At 38.3% G+C, this 15,722-nt stretch overlaps 1 protein-coding gene across 4 annotated transcripts in view; it reads right to left on the bottom strand.

Annotated features, from left to right (window-relative positions):
- Myo9a (myosin IXA) overlaps positions 1 to 15,722 on the bottom strand; it is a 202,770-nt gene that overhangs the window by 121,494 nt on the left and 65,554 nt on the right. For all 4 annotated transcript variants that reach the window (XM_050151883.1, XM_050151881.1, XM_050151882.1 and 1 more), the window contains exons 9-11: positions 14,818 to 14,907; positions 9,313 to 9,429; positions 4,438 to 4,572 (exon numbers count right to left, since the gene is read on the bottom strand). In XM_050151883.1, the coding sequence (XP_050007840.1) occupies positions 4,438 to 4,572; positions 9,313 to 9,429; positions 14,818 to 14,907 (342 nt within the window). The remainder of the gene's footprint in view (positions 1 to 4,437; positions 4,573 to 9,312; positions 9,430 to 14,817; positions 14,908 to 15,722) is intronic.

Here is a 15,722-nt window from a genome sequence, read left to right as displayed (position 1 = left end):
ACTTTAACCAAGTAAGTGAAGACTTATATGATAAGAACTTTCAGCCTTTGAAGAGAGAAACTGAAGAAGATAGCAGAAAATGGAAAGATCTCCCATACCCTTGGGTAGGTAGTATAAACATAGTTAAAAATGGCAATCTTACCAAAAGCAATCTACAGATTCAATGAAATCCCCAACACAATTCTTTACTAGCCTTGAAAGAACAATACTTAACTTTAAATGGATTAACAAAAAACCCACGATAGCTAAAACAATTCTGTAGAATATGGGAACTTCTGAAAGTATCACCATCCCTGATTTCAAGCATTAATATAGAGCTATAGTAATAAAAAACAGCTTGATATCGGCATAAAAACATACATGTGGATCAATGGAATCAAATCAAAGACCCTGACATAAATCCACACACCTACCAACACCTGATTTTTTTAAATATTTATTTATTTATTATGTATACAATATTCTGTCTGTGTGCATGTCTGCATGCCAGAAGAGGGCATCAGACCTCATTACAGATGGTTGTGAGCCACCATGTGGTTGCCGGGAACTGAACTCAGGACCTTTGGAAGAGCAAGCAATGCTCTTAACCCCTGAGCCATCTCTCCAGCCCCCAACATCTGATTTTTGAGAAAGAAGCCAAAATTGTACAATAAAAAAAGAAAGCATCTTCAACAAATGACACTGTCATAACTGGATGTTGGCATGTAGAAGAATGCAAACAGACCCATATCTATCACCCTACACAACACTGAAGTCCAAGTGGATCTAAGATTACAACATGAATCTAATTACACTGAAGCTGATAGAAGAGAAAGTGGGAAGTAGCCTAGCACACACTGGCATAGAAAACTACTTCCTGAATATAACACCAATAGCACAGACACTGAGATCAACAAATAATAAATGGGACCTTCTGAAACTGGGAAATTTCTGCAAGGCAAAGGACACAATAAAACAAAACAGCAGCCTACAAAATGGGAAAAAGATCCCCACCAACCCCACATCTGACAGAGGGATGATCTCCAAAATATATAAAGAACTCAAGAAACTAAACATCAAAGTATCAAATAATGCAATTTAAAAATGGAGTACAGACTGAAACTGAGAATTCTCAACAGAAGAATCTCAAATGGCTGAAAGACATTTATGGACTTGTTTAACATCCGTAATCATTGCATTTGGGAAATGTGAACCAAAATGACTCTGAAATACCATAATCTTATACCTGTAAGAATGGCTAAAATCAAAAACACTGATGACAACTTACATTGGAGAGGATGCAGAGTAAGGGGAACACTCCTCCATTGCTGGGGGGAGTGCAAACTTGTACAATCACTTTGGAAATCAGTATGGCGGTTTCTCAGAAAATTGGGAATGAATCTACCTCAAGACCCAGGAATACCACTTTTGGACATATATGCAAAGCATGCTCAATCATACCACAAGGACATTTTGCTCAATTATGTTCAAAGCAACATTATTTGTAATAGCTAGAACCTAAAAACAAACAAACAAACAAAAAAACCTAGATGCCTCTCAAACAAAGAATGGATAAAGAAATGTGGTGCATTTGCACAATGGAGTATTACTCAGGAGTAAAAAACAATGACATCATGAAATTGAACTTGCAGGCAAATAGATGGAACTAGAAAAAAAAAATCATCCTGAGTGAGGTAACCCAGACCCAGAAAGACAAATACAGTGTTCTCATTCATACTTGGATATTAGATGTAAAGCAAAAGATAACCAGGCTATAATCCACAACCCTAGAGAAACTAGGTAACAAGGATCCTAAGAGGTATGAATCACCCTGGGAGAGGAAAATAGATGAGATCTCCTGTGTAAAGTGGGGATGAGGTACAGGAAAGGGGAGAGGAGAAAGGATGGGAATAGTTGAGTTGGGGAAGGGACAGAGAAGGAGAGCAACAGAAGAGATATCTTGATAGAGCAGGCCATTAGGGAGAAATCTGGTGCCAGGGAAACTCGCAGGAATCTACAAGTATGACCCCAGCGAAGACTCCTAGCAGTAGAAAAGGTGCCTAACCTGGCATTCTCCTGTAAGCAGACTGTTGACTATCCTAATTGTCATAGAACCTTTATCCAGTAACTAAAAGAAGCAGATGCACAGATTCAAAGTCAAGCACCAGGACAAGTTCCAGAAGCCCCATTGAAGAGAGGGAGGAGAGATTATATGAGCAAATAGGTCAAAATCATGATGCGGAAAGCCAGAAACAGCTGACCTGAGCACGTGGGAGTCACAGACTCTAGACCAACAGCTAGGGAACCTATATGGGACTGACCTAGGTCTTCTGCATGTGGGTGACAGTTGCGCAGAGTGGTCTGTTTGTATGGCCCCTGACAGAGGGACCAGGATCTGCTCCTGATGCATGAGCTGGCTTTTTGGAACCTGTTTCCTATGGTGGATGACTTGATCAGCCTTGATGCATGGGAGAGGAGTTTGGTCCTGCCTCAATATGATATGCCATTCTTTGTTGACTCCCATGGGAGGCCTTACCCTTTCTAAGGAGTGGAAGGGAGTTGAGGATAGAAAGGAGGTGGGAGGTGGGGACAGTAAGAGAGGAAGGAAGGGAAACTGTGGGTGATATGTTAAACAAATTTTAAAAATTTAATAAAAAATGTTAAATTTACTAAATTAAAATTATTCTTGAGGATTAACCTTCATCAGGCGATGAAAGGAGACAGAGACCCACAATGGAGCACCGGACTGAAATCTCAAGGTCCAAATCAGAAGCAGAAGGAGAGAGAGCACAAGCAAGGAACTCAGGACGGCGAGGGGTGCACCCACACACTGAGACAATGAGGATGTTCTATCGGGAACTCACCAAGGCCAGCTGGCCTGGGTCTGAAAAAGCCCGGGTTAAAACCGGTCTTGCTGAACATAGTGGTCAATGAGGACTACTGAGACCTCAAGAACAATGGCAATGGGTTTTTGATCCTACTGTACCTATTGGTTTCGTGGGAGCCTAGGCAGTTTCGTGGATGCTCACCTTACTAGACCTGGATGGAGGTGGGTGGTCCTTGGACTTCCCACAGGGCAGGGAACCCTGATTGCTCTTTGGGCTGACGAGGGAGGGGGACTTGATTGGGGGAGGGGGAGGGGAAGGGGAGGCGGCGGTGGGGAAGAGACAGAAATCTTTAATAAATAAATAAATAAAAATTATATTGAAAAAAAAACTCAAAAAAAATTATTCTTGAGGCCATACTAATTTTATTTATTTATTTTGGTTCTTATCCAGACAGGGTTGCTTTGTCAACCAACTTGGTCTCAAACTCAGAGATCCTTCTGCCTCTGACTCCTGGAATTAAAGACATGAGCCATCACACCCAGCAAAACCATACTTACAGTTCACATCTGTTACCATCACTTTCTGGATAGCACCCCCCCACCATGGTACTATGGTATTGTACACTTCACTTAGCTTTTAATTCACACTAGTTTATGTCCATGTTTCCCTTCCATCTTTTTTCCGTTTTGTTTTGGTTTTGCTTGTAAATAAATAAATAGAGGTAATTATGGTCTCTAAAATGGTTTCTTCACCTAAATAGACTGAATTAGCAGACAGCTAAGAATAACAGAAGTCGGCTGGGCTTTGGTGGATCACGACTTTAATCCCAGCCTCGGGAGGCAGAGGCAGGGGGATCTCTGTGAGTTCCTGTCCAGCCTGGTCTACGAGAGCTAGTTCAAGGTCAGGCTCCAAACCTACAGAAAAACCAAAAAAAAAAAAAAAAAAAAAAAAAAAAAAAAAAAAAAAAAAAAAAAAAAAAAAAAAAAGCCCTTGTGGCTTTCTTGGTTTATTTAGATTTATTTATTTTAGGTATGGGAATGTTTTGCCAGTCTGTATTTATGTGCATCACGTGCATGCCTGGTGCCCACAGAGGTTAGAAGAAGGGTGGTAGATCCCCTGAAACTGGAATTATAGATGATTGTGATGCACTATGTAGGGGGTCAGAACTGAAACCAGGTTGTTAGGAAGAGGAACACGTGCTCTGAATTAAGGAACCATCTCTCCAGTACCAGAAAACACTTTTGTATCCACACTCAAGATTCTCTGATCTCACATAAGAATCAGATACAAACGCAGTTAAATAAAAATTAAAGATAAGTAACCACACCCAAAAGCAACAAAAATACAATACCCCTAAAAAAAAAAAAAAGCAGAAAGGCAGTCATGCATCTTTTCTTTCAAAGATACATGTAAATAAACACAAATTAACAAATGCATCTGGCAACTACTGAAAAAAGAGGAAACTTCAGTATGACATGGCTGAAATCTTTGCTCTGATTTGTCATTTCCTTACAGTGAGTGATATGACCACCACACTATGTGAATAAAAATGCAAGCAGTAAAACTGCTATGACAAAGATTCAAAAGTTTGGACAGGAGGGCAAACATACACATATGTTTAGATACTCACTTGTTCCAACTTAAAGATATGCTGATTAAAGTAGTGTTGTAAACGTTCATTAGCAAAATTAATACAGAACTGCTCAAAACTATTATTTTCATAGTCTTCAAACCCAAAAATATCAAGAACACCAATGGACAAAGTCTGTAAAACAAAAGAAAACTTATTTAAAAACAAGACTCCAACTTACTCATATTACAAGTAATAAAATACTCCTTTCTGTAACAGTTCTGGTGCTGTCTAGTATTTAAGTAAAATATACAGCAATCTGTTAATCACTTATGTAAATCATCACATAAAACCATTATAACAGGAAAATGTACTTCATTCTAATTTAGAAACATATGTGGGAGCTAAAGAGATGGCTCAGCAACTAAGAGCACATACTATCTTTTGCAAAGGACCCACATTCAGTTCCCTGCACCCACATCAGGTGACTGACAACCATCAGTGACTCCAGCTTCAGGGAATTTGATATCTCTGGTCTTTGTGGACACTGAACATATATGCATATACACCCACATACACGCACACATGCAGGCATGCATTAAGAAATATCTGTAATGTAATGATAACCATATAAACTGTTATAAATATTTTTAAAAACATGGATATTTCTTAATCATTGGACACGAAATTGAATGGACTTTTTTAAGAAAACAGACTTATAACAGATGGTAAAACATGTAAAATGGCAATCAACAAGAGCAAACTATACTTTCCTGTTACAGTGGTTATCATACGATAATTGATATTAGTGTTTAACAGTTTTTCTCAACTTTAAAAATAATATTTAATTGACAAGAACTGATTGAGATGTGATTTTAGGGTGAGCAGGAGGAGGGAGCCATCACTGTAACTCACCCACAGCAGTGTGAGTGTACATTTACAATTTTCTGAAAACTCACATCGTAGGGTCTTAAGGCTAATAGGCAAATTAACTAAAGTAAGCTCTTTTCCTTGTAAATATTTCTTTTAATAATACAAACTTAAACATATATAATATCTGCACTACAGTATCAAAATATACAAAGTACAGGGTGAGTGAACTATTATCTTGAGAAAACCAAGAAATCTTAAGTCCTATGAGGGAAAAGAAACAACAGGTATAAGAAAAATCAAAAAAGGTTAGCAAAGTGAAAAATCAGCACAATAAAGTTCCTTCTGGTTATGACAAAAAATGATGCAATTCTTCTTTCTTTGATCTAAACCACAAATAAACAATTTTGATGTCAGTACTGGGCATACAACACAGCTCAGTAGGTAAAGGTACTTGATATCAAACCAGACCTGAATTCTAGCTGAGTAGTAGTAAATCCACTTAGTAGAATGGGAGAACTGACTCCCAGAAGCTGTCCTCTGACCTCCAGATAGTCAAGAACACAAAATAAATGTACAGAAAAAAGTTCTCCAAAGGCAGAAGGAATGTGAGGCCAAGGACACCATGAGGGATTCATAGGGAGACTTTGATTGATAAATAAATAAATAAATAAATAAATAAATAAATAAATAAATAAATTGCATGAATGAATGTTTGAAAAGTGATTAAGGACCACCTTAGGTCTCCTCCCCACCAAAAAAGAACAAACCACTTAATCAACTCATGACGCTTCTGCAACAACACCAGATCCTAGCTATTTAGTAGAGGACATAAATGTATACTGTTCTCTTTCTTAATATTTGACTTCTAGGAATTACCTTTGTAATGTCTTACTATGATTCATTCAGATTCAACTTTAATATCTGTTACCAAGTTTGATTACTAATATTCATTGACAACTTGACAGAATCTAGGAGAAAGGTCTCGTTCTGGCCATGTCTGTGAGGGCATTTCCAGAGAGTTTAACTGAGGTGGGGAGATCCACCTTTAATGTGGGTGGGCAGCTCTATTGCACTGGCTGGGTTACAAGGACATGGGGGAGGTATCCCAAGCTGAGAGCGCTGAACGCCAGAATCCATCTCTTTCTGCTTCCATTCTGCAGATAAGATGTGACCAACCAACCACCTGAAGCCCTTGCTGGAATGACTTACTCAAGTTGGAGAGCTGTATCCTCATAATGTGATTAAAATAAAGTGTCCTTAAGTTATTCTTGTCAGGTATTTTGTTATAGCAGCAACAAAAATAAAACCTAATGAACCATTCTATCTTTCTCACTTCCCTATCCCCCAACTCTGAAAATGGGTCTTGACCTCTAAATCGTAATCTTCCGACTTTAGCCTCTTGAGTGCTAGGATTAGAGGCATGCATCACAACCCCAAACTCAATCTCATTCTAACATGGGATATAACACTCTTGATTAAATAAGAAAATGCCTCCACTGGTGATGAGATGCAGTAAGCAAACTAATATGGTGTCCAAAATCTGAAAATGGGTCTTGACCTCTAAATCGTAATCTTCCGACTTTAGCCTCTTGAGTGCTAGGATTAGAGGCATGCATCACAACCCCAAACTCAATCTCATTCTAACATGGGATATAACACTCTTGATTAAATAAGAAAATGCCTCCACTGGTGATGAGATGCAGTAAGCAAACTAATATGGTGTCCAAAAAGATGCTTTGAAAACTGTATCATGCCGGGTGGTGGTGGCACACGCCTTTAATCCCAGCACTTGGTAGCCAGAGGCAGGTAGATTTCTATGAGTTTGAAGCCAGCCTGGGCAACAGAGAGAGTACCAGAAAAAGCTCCAAAATGACACAGAGAAACCTGTATCAAAAAACAACAAGCCGGGCGGTGGTGGCGCATGCCGTTGGGAGGCAGAGGCAGGTGAATCTCTCTGAGTTCGAGACCAGCCTGGTCTACAAGAGCTAGTTCCAGGACAGGCTCCAAAGCCACAGAGAAACCCTGTCTCGAAAAAAAAAAAAAAAAAGAAAAGCATGACAAGATATTTGGCTTTCATTCCTAAAACGAATGGCAAAAAATTAGGAGAATAATTTCTCTCATATTAGAAAATATAAACACTGATAATATACAATATGGATAAAAGTTCAGAGAAAAAAAGTATCCCAACACTTAGTAGATAGAGGCAGGCAGATCTCTGAGAGTTCGAGGCCAGTCTGGTCTACAAGAGCTAGTTCCAGGACAGGTTTCAAAGCAACAGAGAAACCGTCTCAAAAAACAAAACAATGAGCCTATAATTTGTGATCCTAGAGAAGCTAAATAAGAAGGTGAACCCAAAGAAAAACATATAGTTATCCTCCTGGGTATTCGAAGTAGACAAGATTACTGGGCAAAAATTGGGGACTGGGGGGGGGTGGGATGGGGGAAAGGGGAGATGGGGAGAGAAAAGTGAGAAGGGGATGATGGGGAGAGCTTGGGGGAATGGGATGGTTGGGATAAAGGAAGGGTAGATATGGGAGCAGGGAAGTATATATCTTAATTAAGGGAGCCATTTTAGGGTTGGCAAGAGTCTTGACTCTAAAGGGGTTCCCAGGGGTCCAGAGAGATGTTCCCAGCTAGGTCCTTGGGCAGCTGACGAGAGGGAGCCTGAAATGGCCCAGTCCTATAGCCATACTAATGAATATCTTGCATATCACCATCGAACCTTCATCTGGCGATGGATGGAGATAGAGACAGAGACCCATATTGGAGCACTGGACTGAGCTCCCAAGGTCCAAATGAGGAGCAAAAGGAGGGAGAACACAAGCAAGGAAGTCAGGACAACGAGGGGTGCACCTACCCACTGAGACGGTGGGGCTGATTTATTGGGAGCTCACCAAAGCAAGCTGGACTGGGACTGATGGAGCATGTGATCAAACCGGATTCTCTGAATGTGTCGGACAGGGAGGGCTGACTGAGAAGCCAAGGACAATGGCACTGGGTGTTGATCCTACTGCATGTACTGGCTTTGTGGGAGCCTAGCCTGTTTGGAAGCTCACCTTCCTAGACCTGGATGGAGGAGGGAGGGGAGGACCTTGGACTTCCCTCAGGGCAGGGAACCCTTACTACTCTTCGGACTGGAGAGGGAGGGGGAAGGGAGGTGGGGAGGCGGAAATTTTTAATAAAAAAAAAAACACAGATTGAACTCAAAAAAATAAAAAACAAAACAAAACAATCAAAAAATGAAAAAAAGTATACAGTCCTTTCGGGAGCAACAGATAACATTCTTAAATCCCAAGAAGAATAAGCTAAAGTTATCCTACAGAGAAGTATACAAAAGAATATCTATACTGGAACATGGTGGAGTCCACCTCTAACCCCAAGAACCTATCAGTCAGGCATAGAAGGATCTCAAGTACAAAACAACCTGGCTATACAGTAGCACTCTGTCTAAAAAAAATAAAAGTATTTATTTTAGTATTGTTTAGGATAAAACAAAAATATTTACTTGTAGTGAGATCATCTAAGACACAAATCACACTAAATATTACAATTTGGGGGGCGGGGTTCCCCCCAAGGAAGTTTCTTCATGTAGTCCTAGCTGTCCTGGAACTCATTCTGTCACATGAGTGGGCTGGCCTCGAACACACAGAGATACACTTGCCTTTGTCTCCCAAGGATTGGGATTAAAGGTGTATGCAACCATGCCCAGCTAGTATTACACAATTATTAAAAATACATAATGACATACTTTATGAAATCTTATATGAAAATGTATTTTATAGGAATCTATTTTAAGAAATTTTTATATAAAAAACAAAACTGGAACAATACAAAGTTTGATTCTATTTCTATTTTTAAGATCAACTTTGTATATAAAGGTCCTTAGCATGTAAATAAATAGGGCAATGGTATAGAAAGACATAGAACAGTTAACCTGAATATGGAAATAAGTAACAGAAGTAAAGCTGATTTGACTCTATGTAATTTTATTCCTTAAAATTTCAAGTACTCACCAGTTTATTGAATGGTTTTCTGGTAAAATATAATACAATAGGTCTTTACCTTGGTATCATGTTCCAAATCTTTACTATTTAGAAGTGCATGATTAATACGAAACACGATCCAGTCAAACAGAGCACTATATAAAGATTTAGCCATGGAGTTTCTCACTGTCACAGCCTATAAAATACAAAGAGAATTATGAATGTAAAGTGAATTAAGATTGCAAAGTGGAATGGTAATAATTTCACTAAGATACAATAGCAAAGAACGTTTTTGCTTTCATTTCAGAAGGAAAACCTATTCTGAATTAGAAAACTAGATTGTCTGTCAATTTAAATAGCCTATAATTGAAGTTTTCTGTATTTACTCTAATTTAGTCCAACTCAGGAATCTAGAAAAAAATTTCCACGAAACAAAAACTACGTATGAATCACTCAATTCAAAGCATTTTTTTTACTGTCTATGGGGGCATATTTTCTCCCAAACAAAATGGGAAGTCTGAAAACAAATAACTATACCTATTATAATTGGAGAAAATAGTCTAGGTTAAGAAACCTGACAACAGCCAGGCGGTGGTGGCACACGCCTTTAATCCCAGCACTCGGGAGGCAGATGCAGGCAGATCTCTGTGAGTTCGAGACCAGCCTTGACTAGTTCCAGGACAGGAACCAAAAGCTACAAAGAAACCCTGTCTCAAAAATCAAAAAAGAAAGAAAGAGAAAGAAAGAAAGAAAGAAAGAAAGAAAGAAAGAAAGAAACCTGACAGCAAAAGAGGACATTATAATTTGTAGAATCATTCTTTCACTCTTAGAATATAGACATTATACTAGCTATCTTCAGTTTGTCATTCAAAGTACTACATAACAGTTTCATTCAAGGAAATAGTAACAAGCCAGGCAGTGGTGGCGCACAATCCCAGCACTTGGCAGGCAGATCTCTGTGAGTTCGAGGCCAGGCTGGTCTACAGAGCGAGTTCCAGGACAGGCTCCAAAACTACTGAGACACCCTGCGTCAAAAAAAAACAAAAAAAGAAAAATTTTTTTTCTTCATAATTTCTAGGCAATTATGAAATTTATATTTTATTTCACTTCATTATTTTGATAGAATCCAAGAAATAAAATAAAATGAAAAAGTAATTTTGAAAGATTCCAGGTATCAAAATTGGGTATATACGAAAACAAAAGGTGGGAGAGGGTATAAATTAAAGAAAATTCACATTTAGAAAACAGTAAATTCCAGCACTCAAGAAACTAAAGCAAGCATACTGGCATACTATCTATAAGTTAGAGGCCAGCATGAATCACAAAGTCAAACTCTCTCCAAAAGAGAGGGAAAGAAAGAAAAACACTTTAGTTTACAAAATTTTTTAAAAAAATAATTGAGTCCTATCACATAAAAGAATATAAATGCTAATAATGTTTTACTGTTTATATTAACATCTCTGTTTTCAAGTGGTAAGGAAATAAGAGAAGACTACCAATCAATTTCTGTTTCTGAACTCATTCTAGCTGTATGGACCACACAAGACACTTGAATTACTAGGCTACAGTTTAGATATCTACAAAGTAGAGATATAATATAACACATAACACAAAAGAGATTAAATTATTTATGAATTTCAATAATTTAAAAAAAATGTTCCGAGTCAGGCATGGTGTAAAGGCCTGTACTCTAGGCATTTATTATTAAGAGATCATGAGTTTCCAGGTTGGTATATCATTGCTGATTTTTAAATATTTATTTATCTGGGAACATATCACTTCCTGGTAGTAAGTAATTGCACCTTTTGAGCTATCTTGCATTCCTTAGCTGATTTTTTTTAATTGTTCTAAAGAAAGATACCAGATAGATCTGGTTTAATTAGAAAACCCCCGTTAAAAAGAATTGGAGACCTTTTATCTAATACTCTCTTAATGGTACTCAAGAAATAAACTGCAAATGACAAGAAATAGCATGCTCCAAGATACAGAGAGGCAACATCACATGGTAGAATGTAAATTAATAGAAATGTAATAAATAATTTAAGTTGGTAGAGCTAGTGAGTAAAAAACCCAAGCCACGGGTCAACCATTTATAATTAATATGAAGTCTCTCTGTCAGTTATTTGGGAACTGGCATCAGGAAAAAAAAAGTCTGATCACTAATGAAGATACAACAGCTGCTAATACACATTATAAAAACTGCTGGATTAAACCAACCTATATATTTTTATACATTTTTAAAATGTCTTCACTTCAAAATGGAAGTCAAAAGATAGGTTACTTTGGGGGAGAGGTGATGGGGAACCTCCCGCAGCCAAAGACCTTTAAGTGTCTGAACCAGGTTGGAGCGTGAGCTTTTGGGTACCCAGAGAAAACCACAGGCCTGCCCAGCTCTCAACTCTCTTGTTCCAGCATTCCATGCCTTGAGGTTGGACTTCCCATTCCAGTTGTGAGTTTTTCCCTTTACAATAAAGAATAATCTTGAAATAATCTTTTAGAGTTATCTTGGAATTATTTGACTCCCATCTCTCCCTCCCCTTTTTATGCATTCAGATTCAGAGAGGTCATGCTTTTATTTCTATAGGACATGAGAAGCTATGGAATTGTTCCAGGTTAACATGAACCAGGTTTGATCAGGGAAGACCTGGTGAAAATTCTGACTTCAAACATAAAGAAACAAAACTACAAGACATATAACATATATATTTTACTTGTTAAAAAAACAAACAAAACAAAAAACCTTTAACTGACTTGGGCACACCACATATTCCATACTTGTATGCTATTTTTAAAAGTTTATGTATTTGGGGCTGGAGAGATGGCTCAGTGGTTATGAGCATTGCCTGCTCTTCCAAAGGTCGTGAGTTCAACTCCCAGCAACCACATGGTGGCTCACAACTATCTGTAAAGAGATCTGGTGCTTGATTCTGGCCTGCAGGCATGCATGCAAGAAGAACACTATATACTTAATAAATAAATAAATCTTAAAAGTTTATGTCCTAAAAATGGATGGCCCAGGTGATCCAGCATTTCTAAATGCCTCTGTTATGGTCTCCTCCAAATTCCGCATCCAAAATAGCCTCACGGCTGTTAGCTAAGATGGTCCAGCCTCACAGACTATTTTAGCAGTGGTTTCATATCCCAATTAGATTGCTTTTGGTAAGATTGCCATTTTTACTATGTTAATTCTGCCTACCCAAGAGCATGGGAGATCTTTCCAATTTCTGGTATCTTCTTCAGTTTCTTTCTTCAAAGATTTAAAGTTCTTCTCATACAAGTCTTCCACTTGTTTGGTTAGAGTTACTCTGAGATATTTTATGCTATTTGTGGCTATTGTGAAGGGTGTTGATTCTCTGATTTCTTTCCCAGCCCTTTTATCATCTGTGTATAGGAGGGCTACTGATTTTTTTGAGTTAATCTTGTATCCTGCTACATTGCTGAAAGAGTTTATGAGCTAGGGAAGTTCCTTGGTAGAATTTTTGGGATCACTTATGTAAACTATCATATCATCAGCAAACAGTGAGAGTTTGATTTCTTCATTTCCAATTTGCATCCCCTTGATCTAATTTTTACTTGATAACTGTTTTATTATGTATAATTTTATTATTTAATGTTAAAAAAACCTTCCTTTTTATTTAGACAAAAAATGTTGTGGAATAATCCTTCTATACACTGTGTACCTGATGGAGAAAGGTCATTGGTTAAATAAAGAAACTGCCTTGGCCCTCATAGGTTAAAACATAGGTGGGAGGAGTAAACAGAACAGAATGCTGGGAGGAAGAGGAAGTGAGCTCAGAGGCCATGCTCCCTTCTCCCAGGCAGATACGATGAAGCTCCGACCCAGAATGGACGTAGGCTAGAATCTTCCCGGTAAACGCACCTTAGGGTGCTACACACATTATTAGAAATGGGCTAAATTAATGTGAGAATTAGCCTAGAAGAGGCTAGATATAATGGGCCAGGCAGTGTTTAAAAGAATACAGTTTGTGTGTTATTTCGGGTAAAGCTAGCCGGTGGCGGGAGCTGGGTGGCAGAGTGCAACCTGCAGCTCCCACAACATGTACCCACATGGCAGCTCAAGAGTGTCTCTAACTCTTGCCTCCATGGTATCTATATACATATGGTGCAAAATATACATGCACACAAAACCCCCATACAAATTAATAAGGGTGTTTTTTTTTTAAAGATCCTTGAAGAAAAATGAAAGCCTACTATTTATTTGCTTAGGTAATGAAAGCCTACTATTTAAAACCACACTGAGTTACTGGTCCAAGAAGGTAACTTGCACATTACCAAAACAGCAATGTAAACACCAAGTCAGCTACAAACCCACTGATCTTCAATATTATCGTGCCTGCAAGACATGATACGGAAATGGTGGCACAAAGCTTGTGGAAGAAACCAACCAATGTTTAATTTGACTTAACGCCCACTTCACAAGATAGAACCCATATCTGACCCTACTTGGGTGACCAAGAACCAGAGGGCAGAGTGTCCAGGAACCAAGGGTAAAATCAAATATACTGATCTAAAATAAACAAACAAGGTGGACAGTTATGACTCATGCCTTTAATCCCAGCACTCAGGAGACAGAGACAGGCAGATCTCTATGAATTCAAGGCAAACAAGTTCCAGGACACAAAGAAACCCTGTTTCAAAAACCAAAACAACAAAAAACAAACTGAGAAAGTGACTCCTAATGATATTCTGTTATACTTATAGATCAGTACCTTGTTCAGCCATCATCAGAGCTTCCTTCAGCAGCAAATATAAACAAAGAAACTCACAGCCAAACATTAAGCAGAATGAGACGCCTTGGAACACCCAGCCCTAAATAGGATATCTCCATCAAATCCTCCTCTCTCAGAGCTCAGGAAACCACTTGGAACAGGAGGTAGAAAGAGTGTAAAAGTCAGAGGGGATGGAAGTCACCAAGACAACAAGGCCCTCTAAATAAACCTGAGTAAAACTCATATGAACTCACAGAGTCTGAAACAGCACTCATAGGGTTTGCACAGGTCTACACCAGGCTCTCTATGGCTTTCAGCTTGGTGTTTTTCTGGGATTCTTGAGTATGCAAAGAAATGAGTCTTTGACTTCTATGCCTTCTCTTGGGTCCTTTTACTTCTGCTGGCTTGTTGTGTGCAACTTCGATGTGATAATTTTGTTTTATCTTATTATATTTTATTTTGTTATATTTTCATTGGGGAGTGAAGTTCAATACAGGGTTTCTCTATGTAACCAGCCCTACCTATCCTGAAACTGGTTCTGTAGACCAGGCTGGTCTCAAACTCAGAGATCTGCCTGCCTCTGCCTCCCGAGTGCTAGGATTAAAGGCGTGTGCCTGGCTATATTTTCACATTAAAATAGACAAACAGACAGACAGACAGACAGACAAAAAAACACATTGAATTTTAAGTTTCCAAACCTACAGAAAAGTTGTTTTTTTCCTCAAAAGTACACTAATTAATACCTTTTTGCCAATGTCATTTTCATTACATAAAAAAGGGAAAAGAAAAAGAAAAAAACCTACAAACCTTATATTCTAGAGTATTCAAAATACTGATGCCCCAGAAAACCATACCTCTGCCAGCTTATATGGTAAAATAAGTTTTTCTCCCACTGTCACCGTCTTCCTTGTAACTAATGCTTCAAAGAGCATCTCTTCTTTAACCTATAAAAGTAGAAAGGTAAATTCAATATGCAAGATTTATGACAGAGACTCAATTATTACACTGAAAAGCTAACTAGAGAAAAATTTTAATGAAAGGAATATAGAGTGAATATAAAGAAATGCAAAGAAACATACACAATCTTAATAATGGCTAAAGGGGAATTTAAGCATACAAATAACAATAATTCCTCCACCTAAAATAGAAGAAAAAAATCAACAAATAGTTTATTTTCAAAGTATGCTTCCAAGTGGAAAGTTTAACTCTAGAGAGCTTGGCTAGCATACAAAAGGTCATGGGTTCTCACCAGCGTCTCACACACACATCTGGGAATAAAGACACGAATCTAAATCTGGCACACTCGTTCTCTAGATTTTACAATCTAAAGATAAGGCCATGGACAAAGGATGAAAGCACTCCTGGAATCTAAGACTCCTGAAGAATACTTTTGTTCTACATTTACTTTTATACATGCATATTAAACTTTCAGATAATGATGGAGGTGGGTCTTGTATCTTATCTGTTGATTTCATTGGTTAATAATAAAGAAACTGCCTCGGCCCTCATAGGACAGAAAATTAGGTAGGCGGAGTAGACAGAGGAGAATTCTGGGAGAAAGAAGCTTAGTGAAGGAGTCGCCATGATTCTCCCACTCCAGACAGACGCAGGTTAAGATCTTTCCTGGTAAGCCAGCTCGTGGAGCTACACAGAATATTAGAAATGGGTTAGAACAATATGTAAGAGCTAACCAATAAGAGGCTGGAACTAGCCGGGCCAGGCAGTGTTTGAAAGAATACAGTTTCCGTGTAATTATTTC

This window comes from Alexandromys fortis, unplaced genomic scaffold (assembly GCF_014885135.2).
Source record: "Alexandromys fortis isolate MF-2015 unplaced genomic scaffold, M_Fortis_MF-2015_v1.1 scaffold_70, whole genome shotgun sequence".
Classification (NCBI taxonomy): Eukaryota; Metazoa; Chordata; class Mammalia; order Rodentia; family Cricetidae; genus Alexandromys; species Alexandromys fortis.
Note: the sequence above shows the minus strand (reverse complement) of the source record. Positions and strands in the feature narration are given on the sequence as shown.